Below are 23038 nucleotides of genomic sequence, written 5' to 3'. Positions count from 1 at the left end.
TCAACGTGTCTGTCAGGCGGTTTTGCGGAGATGTGGTATATGTGAAGTTATTTTTGTGTATTAGCAAAGATTTGATATGGTGTTTTCGGTAGCCGGGTATTTGATCGTGCGGCTCCAGTCGTTATTATAGCGATATTCCTCTGCAGTTCTGGGTACATTGCGTGCTTATTTATTTGTGTGTGTCGAGGTGCAATAACCCATTCTATGTACAGTTTCGAGATATCTGTTGTCCTTATTGAGAATAAATATCGTTGCTGTGCGACTACGAAAATCTCTTTATACCCCTACGACTGTTGATTTAGGACAGGGGTGTCAAAGTCAAATTGTGTCGCGGGCCAGACCAGTTCACTGATTCCAAAATGTTATCGCGTGCCCTTTGCTTTTCCCTTCAATACTTTTTTTCATGCATCTGTAGATAACACGTGGATGATATGGGTTTAATTTTAGCAAGTCGCAACACCCTTTATTCGCGAATCATGGAACTGGCAAAAAACGATGATTTTCCGGTTGAATACCGGTAAGAACCGATAAAACAGTGACGCTAACGACGATATAAGTTGGCGTATTACTATATGCTAAAGCTTACTTGCTTTAGTCGTAATCTGGCGTTAACCCTGAGTATTCATTGTGGGGAATCCAAGCTATTTAACTGTAAACGAGGACGTTTCGGGTCGGGTTTCTGTTGAGTCCATGGAAATGTTGGGTCGGAAGTGACACAGCGGTGCAACCATATATATTTCGATTATTTATTTCTATAACCAAGATATTTTCCATGTAGACTGTATATAACGGCTCTACATTGGCACTTTCACTTCTGTGAATAGCTACTTTTTGGTCCATTTTACCATTGAACTCTGACCTCATTGTGCAGTTTTTGCCTTATCGAAATGAGGTGTCGCTGTCACCGAATTGTTCCTGATGGTAATCAGAGTGAAACCGGGTGCTTATGTGGACTATGAACATGCTCGACATTTGATGTCTGGGTTAAATATTTGATCGAAGTATTTCCTGCAAAACGTCTCAACATTTGTTAGTAATGTACAGGATAATATAAAAAAATTTCAATCCACTCAGAATTGCTTCGCGGGCCGTATGTTTGACACCCTTGATCTAGGATGAAAGACAGCATGTGGAGAAAATTCGCGTTTGTATGTATATAAATATATCTTTGAGCGATGTAGTGTTTTATATATACAGTGAAGGGAGAACGAAGCCCTTTATTCTAATCTATGGTCAGCAGTTGTTTAAATAACTGGTCTAATCCTCTTCGCTTGATGACGAGGACGAACCAAGCACTGACAGAGATGAACGCGCCTCCTCGATCAATCGCCTGACCGACGACGTGGTGGAAGATTTTTCGTCGTCACTGGAAACGTTTTGGTTTAGTAGCTCTTGGCAGTCAATAGGGTGACGGAGCTGCGATCGATCAGATACTTCTGTATCAGTAGATTTTTGCGGGTCAGGCCAGTCGGATATTGATAGGCTATTCGCTTGACTTGATGCTACTGCAATTTCATGATTGACATCCCGCGGTTGCGCTTGAAATGTTCCGTTCGTTCCATTGGTGTTTGGTAACTTAGGTTGGCGGCCGGCTGGTGCTCCATGATCGCTGGGGTGTTTAGTGAGCGAATGAAATGTAGCTTGTTTACTTCCTCCGCCGATTTTGGTCGCGGATCCGTCACTTCCGTGCAATTCATCTTCCCGCGAATACGCAAAGTCATGGCTTGCTGATTTTGTTGGTGACATTGCTTCGAGCTGTGTGTGATTCGTTAACGACTCTGAGCGTCCGTCCGCCGTAAACTCGTTTTGTTCTGTTCTGTGGCTTTCGAAATTCGGTTCTTCGTTAGTTTGGAAGACGGATGACGAAGAACGTTCTGGCACCACCCTTTTCGTAGGGTTCGCTCGCGGTGTCGATTCTTCGCTGTCGCACGATTCGTCATCTGACGTTTCCGATGACGACGAACTAAACGAGAAATTCTGATGTAGTGGAGTAACCACAACGTTTACGATCATCAGTATGTCTGTCGCAGACTTCTTCGAGTTGGGTATACTTGTAAACAGTGCTGCGGGGTCAGGGTTGAATGCAGATGTGATATCATATAGCTCAGGGGCGGGCAACTTCTCGAGTCGGCGGGCCGGATATAGGAAAATTAAGTACTTGGCGGGCCGGATTGCTGAATCGATACAATATTCGCCCATTTATCCACATTCCACATATACAAGGAATAAATCGCATTTATTGAATACATTTTAACGACAGTAATATCACTTCAAAGCCATTTCTCGCCGATAATGACGAAGACAATGTGGATTTGAGAATAACATTGTCATACAGGCGCCGCCATGTCTGCTTCTATCTGATCAATCAACACACGGTGCAATCTTCAATTAAGATTTCAAGGAGTTCGATAACCCCGGTACCCCTAATTTACCAACACATATATTCGTTAGGATTGAGTAGGTGACGAGATAGCATCGTTGTTCAACTGTGTGGCCTGAGAAATCTCGATAATGAATTCATGCGGTCCGCGACCTCTACGAAATTTGAAAAGTGGCCCGTGACCCAATTTGAGTTGGCGACCCCTGGTATAAGCAGTGTTTTCGTCTTACAAAAGCCTAGAAGTGTGCCGTGCTACAAGTCGGCGGTTACAGAATGAAAAATAAGAAATATCAGCCTGGTGTGATTGACCATTGTAGTCGACAAACACCATGATTACCACAAACGAAATTAGGGTTGAGTACATCGCAAATGCCGATAATGCAAGTCTTCTCGCTTCGACGAACTTACGCGTAAGCTCCACTCTAGCACGCTGCGCATATACGTATATAATAACATGCACATGCAGTCACTAAAATTTGACGTTGTAAGCAAGTAGTGGGAAATCTCGGCAGACTAGGGCCGCGGGCCACATTATCATGTAAAACTGAAAACTGTCCGCCACGGGCCGGACAAAATCCCTTTGCGGGCCGGATCCGGCCCGCGGGCCGTATGTTGCCCACCCCTGATATAGCTGGTCTGCAGAGCCATAACAGCCGTACCCTGAACCCCTAATTGACGAGGAAGCAGACTCGATGTGGCCTATAATTATTTCGTTACTTGATATAGCACGGAGTATTTTCGGGTTCGATATATTCCATTTGAAAATTTTCCTTCTCGCGAGTTAATGTCTCGAGAATTTATCATTGACGATTTATGAAAGATTACCGCCTCTAGGAAAAGTAGGCTTAACCCTAGTCCCCTACACGCCAGGAATGCCGGAAAAAAGACAATGTATAGTTTTATCAGACACTGCCTTTAAAAATAAGGACAAATCTGAAAAATCGGGATGTTATGACTAGGCCTACCCTCTATATTGAGGCAATAGCTATTTTACCTTTCAGAAACATTCACAAGCATCGTAGATGCTCTATATCGCTCCGAATTAGGTTTGGATGAAATCAATCTGTTCGTCTTTTCTTGACGGTTGTTCTTCTTCGTCCGTTTTTGCTTTTTCCGCTGTAGGAAATCATGCAAATGTATGATGACTTTTGGGACTTAAACTCGAAAATACTCGATATTTTGTGACTATAGAGATCAGGGTTCTACAGCGAGGAATCTAACCATTCCATATTTCATACGTAGCCTATTCTCGATCGGGTGCAAATCGTCCGTAGGCTCATGCTACATATTTTTTTCGGAAGTAGTCAATTATGGCCTAATCATACAAATTTTGAAACAAGAAAATTTAAAGATATTATTCAAAACACTACTGTATAAAACACATTTTGTTTTAAATTCCAGCCTAAATACAACAGAATAACAATAATGTCTTAATACAATAGGATAAGTTCTGGACTTTACATACATAGGTGATTGGCAACTGCAAATATCCTATATTCATAGGTGGTCAAAGTAGTCAAGGAAGCTACTCAAGTAGAAGTAGAAGTAGCGACGAAAAAATCTACTCAAGTACGAGTAGAAGTACTTCTTGCATAAACGACCTAAAACTACTTGAAGTAGAAGTAGAATTGACTGACTTTAAATCTACTCAAGTAAGTAGGGGAGATGTGGTACCGATGGATCACTGGGACCGAAAATACTTTGAAAATTCTCTATGATAATTCCATGATTGCACTCCGTAAACTTGTCTACAATTGCATGCTGGCAAAATCTTTCCTCACATACAAAAAAAAATCGACGTGCGCGAGCAATGGGGTCTCTCACAGATGATTTTTGTTTTAGGGGGTGTAAACTAAATTTAGATCGACATATACATTTTTCTTTGTAACCTTCAACACGAAAAAACCAGCAATCATTTTTATTGTGAAGTGTAGGGCTTGTATCAGGCTATATAATGGCACCTATTAGTTTTTTCAGTACTTTCCTTGAGTGGACTTTTTTCGATTTATGTATAAAATTCGTTGGGTGGGGACCGATGATACAATAGCCAAATCAAGCAAAATAATCAAGCATACTAATCACGAAACAAATGAAACATGCTTACGTATAGAAAATCTTTATGTAATAATTGCATATGATGTTTTATCGCTATAACGAGGTATTTGGAAGTCACACTGTCGATTTTCATGCAATATGTATGTACCCTCAAATTTATAAGTCCGAGCCTAAATCGAAACGTGATTTTATGACAACATTCGAGTTACTATTTATTCTATTTTTTGACCGTTACGACCAAACATTCTTCTTTGGCTTGCTGCAGCTTAGATTATAATACTGAGAAAGAAAAGTAGTGACATTTGAGTTTTTTAGGGTATATGTGTCGTAGGTCCCCGGGTCGTGTGTCATTGGACCCACCGGGTGGGGACCGATGACACGTTCGAGCAACAAATTTTGAACGTCCATTAATATTTTTTGAGAAGACGGATATTCATGTATATGTGCGCGATAGGTAGAGCTTGTATCAAAGTGCTGAGCCAGCAAAAGATCTGCTGTTTACGGCTGAACATTTCAGGGTCTGCGATCATTTTTCGATTTTTGATCCATCGGTACCACATCTCCCCTAAGTAGTTGTGAAAACGATCGTAATTCGTTCGCATGGATTGTCAAAAGCTGCAGATTAAGCTATGCGAAAGGTGCCGAGCTTGATTCGTATTAATGCAAACCAGGAGGTGATCAATTTTCGACAGCATAAGCATTCGGCCGCATCATGGGATGAAAATAATGGTATTGATATGGAAATGCGATACTAATTCTCTGTTTACTCGAACAGCACGTTTTTGAAAATATCATGGTATGGCGCACTCCCCGTATTATAAGGCGAAGATACGGAGAAGTTGTATCGGTGCGCGATTAGTAAACGTTAATAAAAAATATGGTGGATCGTAAAAATGCCATATTGTGTAGCTTCATTTCCGGAAATTAAAGGCATTACTACACGTGCAGGTATGTTATGCAGACAAAAGAATTGATCTTAATTAGAACTCAAAGTAATTTTTTCATTTCTTTAGTCCTGAAAGTTTCAAAGGTGGTATGCTAAAACAGCTCTAAAACTAAAAAGAAAAGAGTCCACTTCTCCAGATTAGTACACGCCATATGGACTGATAGATCACGATATGATAAGTAAATGCTAGATTACGAAACATCAGTTTCAAACGCTATGATGGACCGTATTTAGCGTGATGAAATATTTCATATGGCGAAGGGCGACAATGCGGTGTGAACGGAACCACGCCAATCTGCTACCTAAATTATATTCACCGATACTTTCGTGAAATCATTTTGGTTACTCCATAACCACTGAGCGCGAAGCGCGACGACAATTCACGGCTTTCCTCAACTATTATGAAAATTAAATGTTGATAATCCGTGAAAACAGCCCCAAAATTCCTAAGGGTATCTTCCTGATTGGAGGATTAAACTACTTCTACTTGACAAACTGAAAATAGCGAAAAGTAAGTAAGTAGATCACTAAATATTATGAAGTAGAAGTAGAAGTAGCGAAAATCAGATCTACTTGAGTAAGTACCAGAAGTAGAGGAAAATTACTTGAGTACTTCGAAAAAGTAGAAGTACTTCGTTACTGACCACCTCTGCCTATATTCAGCAGTGCAATGATGGGATATACACATGCCAGATAATAAAATATAACAATAATATTAGCGAAATGTTTCCAAATATTTAATAATAAATATACATATTCGTGGCTGAAATCGCCTGTAATATCCCAACTCCTACCCTTACAATTGTGGAGGATACGACAGCTCTGCTAATCTACCGCCTGCGGTTTCTGTTCTAGGTAGACGCGTAGACCTACATTACCTTCTTCTCGGCGTATTTTCTCGCAGCCTCTCGATCATCGTGTTCAGCCGCGTATCTTATGGCCGTATTCGAAGTTAACATCCCGTTCGGGTGGTCTGACAAACTGCTAGAACATGCCATCCAACTCTTACACGGAGAGCGATACTTTTGTACAACCATAACCTCATTCAAGGATATGTTACTCTGAAAAAGATTTTTCAGTACGGAACATGTTCGGAATTGTAAGGCAAATAGTCTCAGAGCATTGATCGTAAATCGGAATGTAACCAACCAATAGTTGGGAAGCTGTAGAAGCAACCCTTTCTGCCTCTCGTCGCATGAATCCTGACATATTCTTTCTTGCTTGCAGAGTTTGAGGAGGATTGGTAAGATATGGGCTTGCTTCGAGTGGAGGTAGCAGCGTATTGACACTGCCAGAGCTTTTTGATCTTCTGGTGTTTATCGTAGATTGTTTGATGGACCTGGAGCACCTATAATCAGAAATGAAAATTATAGGCGCCGACTTACGAGGTTACGAGGTGGCGCAGACCTTACGAGGTGGCGGCCACCTCGTACAAAATGCTCAAACGCCCAAGTGATTTGTGACCAATAATTAGTAATTAATCAGGCGAATCGATGCGACCTCGTTAGAGACGTCTTCGATTTCAATACGCGCGTGTGGCAGGCGCGTAGCCACGATGGTTTCGGGGTCGAACTGCCCTATTTGAAACGCGAAACCCCGTCATTTTGAAATGATCAATGATCATTCTAACTCTAATGCTCAGTTGCAATTCAATAATTGTGTTATCAGTGTTCCGCGCGGCTGATTTGAGAGAAACGTATTGTCAATTAGCGAGAAGAGCCTGTGATGATCTCCCGCTGAGATGGTCGCGAAATTTGGTCATTCATTACCGTGCGTGCAATAGGCCCACTTCACCAGACTTGGACAACTAGAAAATTTTCAGCTTTTTTGAATTAGATTAGAATTAGAACTAGAGTTACACAGTTTTTTCCAAATTAGATTAGAATTAGAATTAGAGCTACACAGTTTTTCCCAAATTAGATTAGAATTAGAATTAGAACTACACAGCTTTTCCAAATTAGATTAGAATTAGAATTAGACCTAAACATTTTTTTCAAATTAGATTAGAATTAGAATTACTAAATTCGCAAAAACTTGGAAATTGAATGAAATTGTGAATGGGAAATGAATACAGCAACAACCAGCTCAAATCAAATCACAGTGCATTCCCATAACCACAAAAATGGTTACCGTCTGTACGGTGTACACCAGTGGTTCTTAACCTTGCCCCCAGCGCCCCCCAGGGGGCGCTGGCGATCTTGAAGGGGGGCGGAAACGCTCAGGGGGCGATATGGGGGGCGCTGGGCTCAGGGGGGCGGTATGGGGGGCGCTGGAGAAAAATGGCTTCGCAGTAGATGATGTGGTGATAGGAAGTATCCTTAATGAGTATTCAGAGAAAATTAACACCGAAAACTTCGTTACATATAGCCTTCAAAATACATATAGGTTTAATTGTCCATGGGCGCCTAAATGACTGACACCGAATGTTCCAGTCTTGGCAATCTGAACCCCAGAAGACGAATTCCATCTAGCAGGGAAAAATTATATGTCAGTGAAGAAATACCAATCTGAAATCGTGTGCGTCTTTTAGTTTAGTACGATTGGGCGACAGGGATATTCCTGTTGGGCGATTCTATATTTTTTGATATTGCAGACAGGGGGTCACGAAATAACATCATGCAACGAAGTCATACCAACGGGTTCGCCCGCTCGAATATGTTTAATTATTAGTAACGGGGCCTACATTTTCCAAGAAACCTCACAATGTTCGCTTTAAGTTTTGATGAGTTTGCGCACACTCAACAACTCACTGCGCTGACCCTTGGACAACAGTGCGTAACGACTAAAAAAAGGTAATAACTCCGGATTTGTTGTGCGCAACGTAGATTGTCTGTGTGCAGAGACCGTGTCAGCACTGCGCACGTGCGCAGCTTAGAGGGAACATTGCACCTCACTCAGCTCTACCGGTAAATGTGTTTACGTGAGCAGAGAGAGGATAAAAATTGATCTCAATTTACATGCAATTCCCGATGATATTGACCAATTCAATCATTAATTAGTGAAAATTTTCGCACTTCGCGCGAATAGGCGAGAATAGCTGCCTCAGTAAATGGACACCCAATGTAGATACCTAATTGGCTATCGGCAAATAGCGGACGGCCCTGGTAAGAGTGGTAACGAATAATTGTACCTGCGGGCACGCCCGAATATGTTTAATTATGAATTACGTGCCCTTTATTTTCCTCTACAACAGCTCACTCAGTGCTACTGGTAAATCTGATTACGTGGGCTAGGAGGATAAAAAGTTTATAGCGACTTATATATGTAATTACCACCTATTCATTCATGCATTATGGAAAATTTGGTACCTAGGGCGACCAGGCCACATAAACTTTGCTGACCATCAAAATCACGATATGGTGGTGGCGAAGCCCTCAGAAGTTCGGTTTATCACGCTATGGGTGCGCAAGGCAATCGTTTTTAGGGGGGTTAACGAAGTGCTGTTACGGCCCTCCCTCTTACTCATTGTCTTTATTACATTCCTTGCAATATCAAGTTGGGGGGGGGGGGGCGCTGGAGCACGATAATTTTTGAAAGGGGGCGTTGGAAGAAAAAAGGTTAAGAACCACTGGTGTACAGTAATCTTGGCTCGTTTTTTACTATACCAGGGGTCACCGCAATCGCGGCCGGCGATCTGATTTGATATTTTGGAAAAACGCGAAATAAAGCATTTTGAAATGCTAAAATTTATATCAGTTATAAATTATTGTTGTTGTTTCAAAATAAGCTATTCGCCTGTGCACAACAACACTGTTCCACACTAGCTCAAACGGCTTCTGCGATGGCAACAGCATTCCATCGGTGGAGAGTTAGCTGTATCACTAAGCATATTCCCCTGACGTGCAATGGCTGGCTCGGACACTGCCAAGACAGAGACGATTAGAAAACGGTATAGGACTTCCCCACAAGATCAATCTTTATGAATGAGATAGTCTTTCAGCCAGTAAGATGTCTCGCTAGGATAGCCCCAACATCGAAAGCGTTGTCGGGTATCGTGCACAGCTCATATAGTTCAAAATAAAATGTCGTTTATGATCATGATATTTCTTGTTGTATTGTACTACTTTAATAAAATATTACTTCTTTTGTGGTAACCATGAGCACGGCCCATGTCAGTCAGAACGACGTTGTACTTTGAACGTAAGTTTTGAAAGCTAGAATGTTGTTCGCAGACTACAAGCTAGTGAAGCTACTATGTTAGCAGGCTGTTATTCGTCACAATAACTTCTATGACTGAACTTGCACGGTCTAAGTAAGGCGATGGTGGCTTGTCGCTGGATTTCCCTACGCGAGAGGGGAATTTTTGTTAACTAGCTGCAGAATGCCTCGGATAAAGAGGCATTTTCAGGAAAACAATAAAGTAGATTAGAACTAAAATTAGAGCATAGGGTCATTTCACAAATTAGATTAGAATTAGAATTAGAGCATAATAACATTTCGCAAATTAGATTAGAATTAGAATTAGAGCATGGAAACATTTCACAAATTAGATTAGAATTAGATTACTGGCATTTCGCTCTAATTTAGTAAAATTAGACAACTAGAATTATCTAGTTGTCCAAGTCTGCACTTCACACCATATGATCGCTTGGCTGCGCAATCGCATCTGCATTGGCGGCTTCGGCCTGGTGTGCACGATATCATCGCTGGCCTACACAATAGCATCTGCGATAGGCCTGGTGTGAAAGATATCATTGCTGACCTAGCTATCGCGTCTCGGGCATAGCATGCTTTGGCTCCTATCTCTCGCTGGTTTGGAGACAATGCGGTCGGGTTTGCGCTAATTAGTGATTGTTTTATGTCATATTGATTAAAAAGCGACATCGCGAAACTGAATAACATCTAATCGCTGCAAACAGACTTTAACGTGCGTAATTGATTCCCGCTAATACTTGAACGTAACGATTAGAAGATGTGTATCATGGCTTGAGTTCTGAAAGGCGACAAAGGTTTGAAATCGGTGTCCATCAAGTTCGGACATTTTGATTTGCGAAAACTGTCGCCGAGACTGCGTAATACGCTAATACGCGCGCGTATTTAATTGTTCACCAGAGATCAGGGACTCGCTAATTGATGGCACTCCCCGGCTCTTTGCCAAGCTTATCATACACCTTAAATCGTCAATACGTGGAGATTACATGATCGCCATTTACACATGTACTTGACCCGAATTGAATTGATGCTATATTAGTAAATTTGAAAAAAATCTAAATCCCGCCAGTTTTTCGACTGGCTACCCGCCTAGCATGTGCTGAGAAGCACCATCCTAGATCTCCTCTCCCGATCAGGCGCCCAAATATACGTTCTGCTTTTCTGAAATCTCAATTATGTCCGCCCATATTCGTTTACAAAACCATTCGTGAGCTAGCTAGCTTCGTGATAGTCTTGGTAATCGGAGCGCGAAATTGGAGGGTGTGTTGGTGTGTGGCTGCAAATTGGAATTCATTTCTGCGCAGATTCGTTTCTCCAACAAGGCTTTGCTAGTGACATTATTTGGTAATGCAGCAATACAGATTAAATACCGATATAATGAGAAAACAATTGTCGCGACGAAAGCTACTCAATACGGTGTCAGACTCAAAACCCATTCGTGGTGATACTGATTAGAATACACGCTTTCTCATTTGCCATCATCCATATTTCTTGTTATCTACTTAATACATTCGTACACCGAAATTGTCGCACAAAGTCATTTTTCTGTGTACCTTTCATTATTAACGTGCAGTAGGCCATGCTATGCCATTGTCAAATATTGATGCATCACAAGATTCTGGGTGGCACAAATTCTGATTTTATACGGTTCGTTTGAGCAGGGAACCTTCTACATTCCGATAAACTTGATTGCTGGAGGTACTCGTATCGAGAACAACAATATCGAATAATAAACAATAGGCATTAGGTAGACAGTAGATTTCTATTGATCATCGCGGCATGCGCCCGGAAGTGTGGAATTAATTGTAACCCAGGGGTGACCAACCTGCGACCATAGAGGGAGATTTGTGCGGCCGTCAACACGTAAATCAATTGGTATGTGTTGGCGGCCGTCGACATGCAAATTGAATTTACGAATTGACCGATGTACTCCCGAAATGCTTCGCGAACGTAAATCAAGAAATGCACCAATGCCGCCCTAATCGCTCTGTTAATCTGCAAATAATTGCCGCGATGTGAGTTGGTCAACGCGAAGCAAGAACCCGCAAGAGACAATTACTGATTGGCTGCGCGATTTCGCGTTTGTAATCATCATTATTGTCTGCTTGCAATATTCGAGAGTTGTCGTGTGTCACTTGGCAGGCCACTGCCTAGTGTATTTCGTTACTCACACGGCGCGTTGCGCGTGAATAGCATTGATGCAATTCCAGATTCTCAGCGACGTAAATTCTGATTTTTGTTCGATGCATTCCGTCGGACCGAGGGACTGGTAGCGCAGGCCGCAGTTACACTTTAGAGAATAATCGTACCGTTTTAAGATTCCATTTATTAACTCGACTGCATGGTTTGATATTAACGAATGCAGGCTGCAGGGCCGATATTAAAACGTCACGCGAATGGTTTAACGCTCCACGTACACCAGCGGCATGTAGAAAAGTGCGTTTTATGGCGATGATGACGTCATCCATAAGGAAGAACTATAACGTCACAACACTTCGCCACCTCGTAAAAAAATAATAGTCGTCACCTATGATCTGATATATATGATGTATTATATAATTAATAGGTATACATCGATCGATAGCATCGTGAATACCCCTGTAATCATTGCCTATTTTCGTATATATCAGACTGACTCGAATCGTAAGTGTATCCATAAAAGAATAAAACATTTATAGCCACAAGGCTTCCCGTAACAGTGGCTGTTGTTTGTGGCATTCATATTCACGCTGTTTTTCAACTAAAATGGTCATTTACACCAGGCTGGTAATACATTATGAGTCAGTATCTGCCTTATAGCACGGCCGTGACAGTGACAATTGAGAACGATGGCATGAGAATTTCACCGGTATCGATGCCGTTGTTATTGTGACATTCTTGCGATAATGACACTAGCCATGGACATCAGACATTGCTGACCGAATCAAAGTGACGTTATTTCCGTCACCAACTCATCTTTATCCCTTTGAGGACCGGGGTCGATGCAATGTGCAATTGTGCATACGAGTTGACAGATACACAGTTACACACAATATTGAAGGTCTCTATAGTCCACAAAACATTATTATACTGGAGTGGACTATTTCCTGTGTGTATTTTATGTACACCTCGTGGCATACCTCGTTCGTTGCGATCTGGTATTAGCTTTTATATTTTGATCCTGAGTGACCGAGCTAGCAGACTTGAAAGATGTGCTGGGTTTGGTAGAACGGAACTTTCCTTCCTCGGGCTTTTTCTCTTCGGAATTGTATCCACGAGGCAGGGAAGTTTTCTGCATATAAAAATAATTTGATACGAAACCATTACTCGGCGAGGATTGGTAGCGCTCGAGATTGCCGGACCATGGTCTGACATATCGACTTCGTCTACCGACACGTGCAACTTCATTTTTATCACTTGTTCTTCATATGTTATCTTATGTTAATTTTCATTGAGTGTACTCTACATTAGGGCTCTTCAAAAATGAATTTTTTTCTCAAATCGTACTGGCTACTTAATAAAATTGTTAGGTTACCTCATTTCAGCCTACACACAGAATTTGGTTCAATTCCGGCCAGTAACCGCTTTGCTACAGGAGAAGAAAGTTTCTATTTATTATACAAAAATAAATAATAAAAAATTTGAAAATTTTCTGTTCACCTCATGGTAGTGTTAGGCTGTCTATAGAAACGATGTTCACCAAATTTGGTTCAATTCCAACCAGTGGAAGCGGAGTTATTGCCGTCGAAAAATTTTGATTTGAATAAAATAGTATTTACGGTGACCGATTCTTTGTTTATTTATTGTAGTTGTGTTCACCGTACATACTATTTGATTCAAATCAAAATTTTCGAATTTTTCTATAGACAGCCAAACACTTTCATGGGGTGAACAGAAAATTTTCAAATTTTTTATTATTTATTTTTATATAATAAATAGAAACTTTCTTCTCCTGTAGCAAAGCGGTTACTGGCTGGATTTCAACCAAATTTTGTGTGTAGGCTTAAATTAGGTAACCTAACAATTTTATCAAGTAGCCAGTACGATTTGAGGAAAAAAGTCATTTTTGAAGAGCCCTACTCTACATATCTCTTATTTAGCCTACAATAGAATGCACGGCCTAGATCAAGGTGGGCAATTACTTTTCCCGGCGGGCCAAATGTGAAGCAGAAAATATCTTGGCGGGACGAGACAAAAGGTTTAGACCAGAGACTCCCAAAGTGGGTGCCAGCGCCCCCTCGTTGTCCAGGGGACGGTAGCTCAAAAAAGTTTGGGAGCCACTGGTTTAGACTATGTTCTGAGGCGTGCAGATTTGTTTCTAAATTGAAAGCATCAGTGAATTACATTACACAAATTACACACAATTACACAAACACATGTTGCTAAGGGGTAGCGTTATTATTGTGAGTGGCTTAGTACAATACGGTGTGGCTTGGTACAATAGCCTGACTGTTTTGCTTGCTTTGCTAGCAGGTCCGCATCAGCCAGTTTTAGGTATACACAGCGTTATTTCCCCCATAATGCCGACTAAAATTATATTCCTTAAAGGGGCACTGCGCTCTAAAAATGATGTGGTCTCAAATTGAAGGTAAAAACGAACAATAATTTTTGGCCGCAGCCATTTCCTTCAGGACGCCACCGTAATGGAGCTGCAATTTATTGAAATTTCTACAAGACCAGCTGCCGCGGCTGCTTAACCCGTTACATGGCACGATGTCTTCATCGTCGCACTTACTCGACGCGATGAGGCAGTCACGTAGAGAACGAAACTTGGACACATTTCCTTCATAACATCGGCTGACAACTGTCTAAATTTCGTTCTCTGCGTGACTGCCTAATCGCGTTGAGCAAGTGCGACGATGAGGACATCGTGCCACGTAACGCGTTAAGCAGCCGCGGCAGCTGGTCTTGTAGAAATTTCAATAAATTGCAGCTCCATTACGGTGGCGTTCTGAAGGAAATGGCTGCGGCCAAAAATTTTTGTTCGTTTTTACCTTCAATTTGAGACCACATCATTTTTAGAGCGCAGTGCCCCTTTAAATGCTGAGACCATCTCGATGCTCACCATAAACTACAAAACGGGTAATAGCTGGCTTCAGTAAACAAATATTTAGTGCTACAAATCTTGTTGAAATGTCAGCCTTCGGTCGCATCGTTCATTGCTTGACATAAGATCGTTCGTGAGCAGGGGCGGGCAACTTCTCCATGCAGTCGGCGGGTCAGATGTAGGAACATTAAGTACTTGGCGGGCCGGATATCTGAATCGATACATTATTCGCCCATTTATCCACATATACAAAAAAATCGCAAGTAATGAATGTATTGTAAGTTGTAACGACAGTAATGTCATTTCAAAGCCATTTCTCGTCGATAATGACGAAGACTATGTGGATTTGAGAACACCATTGTCATACAGGCGCCGCCATGTCTTCTCTCTGATCAATCAACACATGGCGCAATCCTTAATTAAGATTTCATGACGTTCGATTAGTCCGGTACCCCAAATTTACCAAGATATCAATTCATTCGGGTCGAGTACGTCGTAAAGGCCTATAATGCAAGTCTTCTCGCATTTACGAACTTACGCGTAAGCTTCACTCTCGCATGCATTCTTGGCAATGGGTTTCTCGGTATTGGTATAGAACCCCCGCGGCCCTAGTCTACCGAGATCCTCCACTACTTGCTTACTACGTCAAATTATAGTGACTGTATGTTATTTTTTGCGTGTGTGCGCAGCGTGCGAGAGTGGAACTAACGCGTAAGTAAGTAGAAGCGAGTACTGCATTATCGGCATTTACGGTTCTGTAGGCTACTAATACCGAGAAAACCATTACCGAGAACGGTCAATGCCAATGATCTAACTTACTGAGAAGGCGTTGTCCAGAAATTTATAGCTGAGAATCGACAATGAATGCGGCATAGCCGTCATGCACAAGCAGTCAAGCACACGACCTATGCATAACATGCCTGCATTGCATTCTCGGTAAAGTCCCTTCTCGGTGGGGCCCATTCTCTGTAATGGCTTTCTCGGAAATGGATTTCTCGGTATTGACCGGACACCGGCCGGCGGGCCACATTATCAATTAAGACGGGAAACTGTCCGCGAGCCGTATGTTGCCCGCCCCCGTTCGTGAGTGTGGATAACCGTCAATCACGTGCACTGATTGCAATATTTTACGAATCATGATTTGGAAACGTATGACATAACAGTTTATCATCACATAAACATCACATACCTGGAAATAAACAAGATTTTAACTTGAATAGGGAAACAGTGACTTGTAACTTTACTTGTAACGGACTAATTATATCGGTCTTATTCTAAACCTTCCTATATCTTATCATCATATCAAAATCATGTGGTGCTTTGAACCATGACCAACTGAATATGTTTAGTTGACCTTGTTTGAATCGGGGAATATAATAATAAAATCACCAGAACCAGAATTTTGAAGATTGAATGTCCTAAGCCTTGCATGATGGTGGAAAAGTTTTCGCTTCTGACGCAATGCAATCAATTTCAACTTAAGCCGGGATAAAATAAGCCTATATAGCTTCCACATTTTGATTCCAATTCACATGAATGTTTTTTGAACAAAAGCGAAAGTGAGACGATTATCGATTTTGTTGAATCTTTGCCGTATTGCCAAGTATACTTAAAACAACAAAATGAATTCATACTCTACATAATTCGTAATTGGAGGTAATTTAGACGGCTTCCATCCCCTTAATCCGTTGCCACAACACAACTAATATGTCGATTGCAATGGACGCAATCTCTATAAATTCTGTCGTCGATTTTTACTTATATACGTACATTTATCCTTGACGAGCCCGCACTCTTTAGTTGCGCATTTCCAACGAATCTTTCTTCCGGCAATTGCACTTGGATATAGTATGCCCTGCGACCATCAAGTACATGACGATGATAACAATATAATAATTGTCACCGAATTACATTTATTCTTCATAGATGTTTGAACTTACAAATGATCATAAACACTTTTACAAAGAAGACGCGCTTCCCTTTCTTCCCACTTCTCTCTTTTGTTTCTAGTTCTCGTTCTTGATTTAGTTGCCATAACAATCGATGAAGATCAAATATACTGTATGTGATTCTACACATCGCAAGCAATATGAATAAGTGATTTGATACGGTTGATTTTGAGTGCATAATAATATACATACAATAATAATTGCAAATAAGATGGACAAAACGAGAAGCTTCAATATACTGTAGTATGATAGGTCTATTGACATATATAAGCTACATTTTCATAACATATGGTTTGATATATAATTTTATATGTTTATAACCTTCAATAATTACGCTTCAAGGGTTGAAATGCCTGTGGCAAAATGAAGCCATGGTCTAATTTTGATAGAGTACACTGCTTCAAATATGTATACAGTTTCAATATAGTGCTTCGTACAGTTCCCTGGAAAGTGATTCCTACAGGTTCAATAAAGCACCAATATCCCTTTTGAATTTGGTGCTTGGATTCCTTTTACCTTCTTGTAACTGAGATCCATTACAAGATAACTACCATTATCGATATGCTGATATAAGTTTTTCGTTAAACAGTAGTCCGTATATTTATTAGAGCCGCCCTGGTCGCTGAATACTACTGCTGACGATAACTTACAATAATATATCAGCGTATCTCCAAGGTGGCAGCTCTTTCCGTTACATTGGAAAAGCACTCTACGTATACTTGACTATACTCGATGAACGAATGAATACCACTCAATTCTGTTACGGTTATAATTTTAGGTTTTAGCATTTCAAATATAATAGAAAAGGTCTTGAATTCTTGAAAACGTATCTCGCCTACTCTAACCCCAACATATCATTATCCTTATATTACAAAGTAACAGCGTTGTAACTGCTACAGTTTCTGTTGATACATTTGTTTGTCATTAGCCTATGCTCTATGCCCGTCTATGTACCCTACCCACGTATACAACAGCTTATTCGCAAAGACGCCGGAACAAATATTCTTTATGATCTCAGTAAACATGAAATCGCGTCTTAATAAAACGAATTTGACAAACATGTTTCAGATCAACCATTGTGACCAGTTGTTATTTAGAAGCACACAAATAGGCGTTTTTGATGTCGCATTAAACTCAATAAATTGTTAAATCTCGGTATTCATGATCCAATGGTCCAAGAAAGACAATATAGGCCTACCTTTCATCAAATTATCAATTTGTTCTGAAGAAATACACGATCGCAAACGATGGAAATATTAGAGGGATTAGAAATTGCTCCGAAAAAGCCGGAAATTTGGGTTTCGCTTTCATCCGCGGGTCCGATACCACGGTGCTCATTGTTCTCTGCTCATGCTCATTACGTCAATGGGTAGATATCGAAGGCCTTCTCGGTACATCGCGACGATTGTACTTGTACAACATGCATGCCACAGTTGAACACGTTCTTCCATTTTGTTACTCCTCTTTTTTCAAGAAAACTGAAATGTCCTCCCAGGACGCTCAAATGCCCTCTTTTTTCGCAAATCGTCCTTATTTATTGCCGTCAGTGTTATAGTTGATGACATAGAGACAACTAGAAATGAAAATATTTGCTGAGAAAACACGTATAAACTGACTTTTTTATACCATTGACGCGATGGTTGAAGGTCAACCCAACGGAAATTAGCCGAGGAAACAGGTTTTCGGGCGCCGGCTCGGAGAAATGACCTGTAGATCAAGATGGAAGTTCGAATAATTATTAGAGAGTAGAGCAGGTGTTCCCAGACTTATTATAGTCGCGACCCCAAATTTTGATTTGAAAATGTTCCGCGACTTCACCATTCAGTTTGGCGTGCTGATTATTAAAAAACTTGTTGGCACCTTCGCTCAAACCTACTCACGGACCATGTGAGAAGCTGCCGACTATGTGCGCAGTATTAGCAATTATGCAACTATATGTACTCTTCAACTTCCGCCAGTCAAGACTATAGCAACTGTAACGCTCTGGTAATCGCATTGTGTTGTCATTGAGCTGTTTTCTAGAATGTTCGTGGTAGTTGCACGTGGGAGTCTGGGAGAAGTGGAAGAGTTCTTGGTCTGGCTGGGAGTGTGGCTGGAGGTGCTGGTTGTGAGCGAGTATGTTATGGGGTCTGAAGTTGAAGTAGTAGTTCAAGTGGATTAGTACAGTAGGAAGTGTCTAGGGCTACTGGGTTTCGTGCAGTGAATTATGTTGTGTAACGTAGTTGGTTGAGTATTATGCCAGTGTATGTTTTGCGGTGTTATGTCGTTGTATGAATATATGCGTATGAAGCAATGCGGATTTGTGTTACCGGTGCGTGCGATCGCGGAAAGGCGAGGTCCCGAGCCCACGAACACGACGAAGTCCCTGTTAGGTTTTTCATGCCGTATCAGGGACGCTACAGCAACGTATATAGCAGGGAGGCAAACTGCGGCTCTTCAGCCCTTGATTGCGCCTCTTTAATGATTGCATATGTGTTTCACAATTTCGCTGCAGAGGCAGCACCGTAACTGCCGCACCCCAAACCCCCCAATTGGGGGGGCCCGAGCTCGATGGGGGGCCCAAAATTATTTCGTGAATTAGTCTAAATCATAGAGTATTTTTTGAAAATTTATGCAACTTTTTAAAAATTTTTTCGCGCTGCGCGCGAATTCAAGTAGCCATTTATCTTTATTATTGGGTATTGGGCCATTAACGCACCACGACCCACCAAGACATACAATCAAGTTTTAGGCCATATAACATGCGACTCCAAGTAGTATGCCAGAACGATTGGCAGCGAGAAAAGCTTGGCCGAAAAGGTCTATGCCCTTATGCAGACCAAAGACTTCGCTATATATACAAATACATATAGGTTTAATTGTCCATAGGCGCCTAAATGACTGGCGCCGAATGTCCCTGTCTTTGCAATCTGAACCTCACAAGACAAATACCATCCCGCTGGGAAAGATTTTATGCCACTGAAGAAATACCAATTTGAAATCGTGTGCGTCTCTTAGTTTAGAAGCCTACGTTTGAGCGGTTCTATATTTTTGATATAGCAGACTGGAAGTCACGAAATAACATCATGTAACGAAGTCATATCAACGGTTCCGCCCGCCCGAAGATGTTTAATCATTATTTACGGGCCCTCCCGTTTTCAAGACACTTCACTCAGCTCTACCGGTATATCTAATTACGTGAGTAGAGAAGACAATAAATTGATAGCATAATATATATGCAATCGCCGATCTGATTGACCGATTTTATCATAAATTATCGAAAATTTTCGCGCTTCGCGCCGGCTCACAATGCAGTACAGGTAATTTCGTGACAAACGCAAACAACGGGATGGGGGTCGCAACGCAAACAACAGGGGGTCACCCTATGGGAGACCAAGACCCACGTTTTTGGGGGCCTGACGAGGTGCTGTTTCGTTCCTGCCAACGGGTATACGCCCGAAGATGTTTAATTAATATTGAGTGGTCCTAGCTTTTCAAACACACCTCACTCAGCTCTACCGGCAAATCTGATTACGTGAGCAGAGAGAAGATAAAAACTGATAACAATGTATGCAATTCCCGATCATACTGACCGATGAAATCATGAATTCTAGAAATTTTGCGTGCTTCGCGCGTTTAGGCGACAAAAGCTGATTCGCCAAAGAAACTCCCAATGAATAGTGGTAAACAGTGTATCGCCGGAGGGGGGTCTGGGGGGCGAAGCCCCCCAGACGTTCGGTTTATACCCCTATGGGGGGCCCAAGACCAAAGTTTTTTGGGGGGGCCTGGCGAAGTGCTGTTACGGCCCTGTGCAGAGGTTTAACATGATTATAAGTTGGTGCATTTTATCGCGTATTAACAATATGCGTATTATTTTGGTGTTGTTTCTTTCGTTATGGTTTACGGAAGATGCAAAATTTAGGAGGGGAAGGTAGAACTACAGGGTTAGAAATCTGCAATTGAACTCTCGAATTGAGTTCACTGGGGATGATGTGAACTCCCGAAAGGTTCAAGTTCGTGTGAACACGAACCTTATTCAAAGGTTATGTGTGAACGCAAACGCTAACCTTATGACGTCTCGTCCCGTCATATTATTACTCATTTCAACCCTACATTTCAGTGAAATGATATATTAATATCAAAGATTGCGCCGTAACGGTCTAGGCCAGACGGCCTGACCGGACAATATATTCGCCGTCTGACTATTGTTACACAGACATTGAGCAGAGTGTGAAACTGGTTTCCATACTAGCTACCGATATTACTCCAGAAACAAGTTATGCAGCAGCCAACACCCCCAATCGCACGGATTTGATTTTCATGATACAATGGACATATCAAATAAAGATTGATCCCTTACGTCTGCTGAATTTTTACATTAGACAACGATGTATTATTTATATCAACTTTATTCATTAGTTGAAGAAGCATCATTCGCTGACTACTTACACGTAGTGTATTTCGGTCTTGATGTTAGCGCCGAGTCACTAAATATTCGCACAAGGAAAATTGAATATTTCGAGTAAACTTTTGTAACAGCGCGTGTAAAATCGTTGTGATTGTCCAGGTACATGCTCGTTTAGTGTTGTTTTTTATGCTGCCAGCGCCATGCATTGAGTGGCCTGAAGTTGAAATGCAAGAGATTTCAGGCAAAGATGTAATAATGACGTGAAAATTGTATTATATGAAAAGGTTCACAGTGCAGAACCTACCAAGGTTCGTTTGCGAACGTGAACCTCTAAATTTCAGAGGTTCACACACAGAACGCGAATGTGAGCCTCACGTTCACTCCATCACTATAGAGTTCACATAAACCAGGGTGGGTGGCCAAACTTTTCGGCCAAAGACCACATGAGATTACGAACCATTGCGCGGGTCACTTGAATGTTAATGATCTTTATTTAGTCGTCCGATAGGAGCGAACGGAATTTAGTAACGTTGAAAACAAGACTTTTATATTACTACACTTTAAAATTGATAACAAATATGTCATGACAACTCTGTGTGCACTGTGCAGTGCAACTGTGCTGTGTGCACTGTGCATTCATGTCCGGGTCGGGCGAAGCCCGAAATATTTTCAAAGGTAATGGATGAATTCGATCAATAAATATGTTACTTGCATTGCATATATTGGGGGTCGCCTCTGTATAGGCCTACTACTGGGCTCATTTGGCAAGGACAAGATTATTCGGCGTTTAGATACAGCAATATCGACGGATTCGGTGAACATGCCTCATTCATTTTGTGCAAAGATTTCATCGTCGACGATCTCGCTGCGACGCCCAAGCGAAGTCGCATGTTGAACGACACGTTATCTCCTAATTGCGAATATAGTTGGACTCAATTCTGTAAATTGCGGGTATTTATAACTTTCAGGAGGGGTTCCGATACTAAATGCAAGAAATCGAGTGACAATAAATCATGCGAAGTGCCAAGAAAAATTTCAAATCAAATAAATCTGCTTCGAAATATTCTACTTTAGGCTATTGTCATACGAAGCTCTTCGATAAATGTGGCTGGCCCCTGGTTACGTCAATGCGTCGGAACTGATGTTTTATTCATCATCAAATTTGGCGATCAGGCTTATCAAATTTTTGGTTGGCCTTGCAATTTTACCATGTCCCATCTAATTTCGAGAATTACCTCGCGTGCCACACAAAACCTTCTCGTGGGCCACATCTGGCCCGCGAGCCACGTGTTGGCCGCCCGGGACATAAACGTTTCACCCGCATCGACCAATGCCTGGTCCAGGGATATCTAGAACTAGATATCCCTGGCCTGGTCATCAATCAATGATAAATCATTTTGTTCAATTATGAACTTGATAATTATTTATTACACCAGCACAGGTCACCATCGACTCTTCCATTTGTATTTTAAAGGCTCAATAACGGCTGAGTTTGGCCAAGAAAATGTCGTAGAGATTACCGAGCTGATATATTCCTTAAATTTTCATCGCCTTTTGAAGGAGCTGCTCCGCACTGTTTAGGCGACATATGAGCCTGATTTTGAACACCTTGCAGCGCTGGTGGGGACGTATCGTATTCGTATCACCAGCGTGTACTCAAACCCGAACTGACCCCCAGTTGAGAACAACTGCTCTAAAGTAGGCCTATATAGGTGGCACTTTTAATGACGCTTTGACGGATATAATACCTTACCTTGTATACCGGGTAGCATGTAATGGTCATCGGTATTTTATTTTTGTCTATGCTACCCCAGAGATTAGGCCAACCGTAGATAACTAACCTATGGATAGATACGCAACGTCCGTCGTCACGTTCTCACGCCAGAGGTAATTACTGCTCAGCAATTTGAACGCAGCATAATTGCTAATCCCATAGCTGACGATCTGAGCGCTCAATTTAAATAGAGTCGATCTTATTTGAAAGCTGTCGCGGTGTTGCGTATATCATAAAATTCTCATCTCGAAATTGGCGCGTTACGGACTTCGGGGCTCACAGCTTGAGCTCATGAAAAGTTACCTCACTGGACGCCAACAAATGGTTGCGATCTCAAACACCTTGTCCTCTCCTAAGCTGGTGACCTGT

At 41.6% G+C, this 23038-nt stretch overlaps 2 protein-coding genes across 4 annotated transcripts in view; one reads left to right on the top strand and one right to left on the bottom strand.

The window, feature by feature from the left end:
- Positions 1-23038, top strand: part of LOC145449689 (amyloid-beta A4 protein-like) — a 228227-nt gene that overhangs the window by 180885 nt on the left and 24304 nt on the right. The gene's annotated exons all lie outside the window — the stretch shown is intronic.
- Positions 147-17168, bottom strand: LOC145449691 (uncharacterized). The gene is made up of 7 exons (XM_080328104.1): positions 16500-17168; positions 16330-16414; positions 12653-12804; positions 6531-6729; positions 6260-6442; positions 3375-3496; positions 147-1963 (listed from the first exon to the last, which is right to left on the bottom strand). The coding sequence occupies exons 1-7, from the start codon at positions 16592-16594 to the stop codon at positions 1258-1260; spliced, it is 1542 nt and encodes a 513-aa protein (XP_080184230.1). The 5' UTR covers positions 16595-17168; the 3' UTR covers positions 147-1257.

This window comes from Botryllus schlosseri, chromosome 11, assembly GCF_051294905.1.
Source record: "Botryllus schlosseri isolate E-star chromosome 11, Bs_hap1, whole genome shotgun sequence".
NCBI classification, from domain to species: domain Eukaryota; kingdom Metazoa; phylum Chordata; class Ascidiacea; order Stolidobranchia; family Styelidae; genus Botryllus; species Botryllus schlosseri.
Note: the sequence above shows the minus strand (reverse complement) of the source record. Positions and strands in the feature narration are given on the sequence as shown.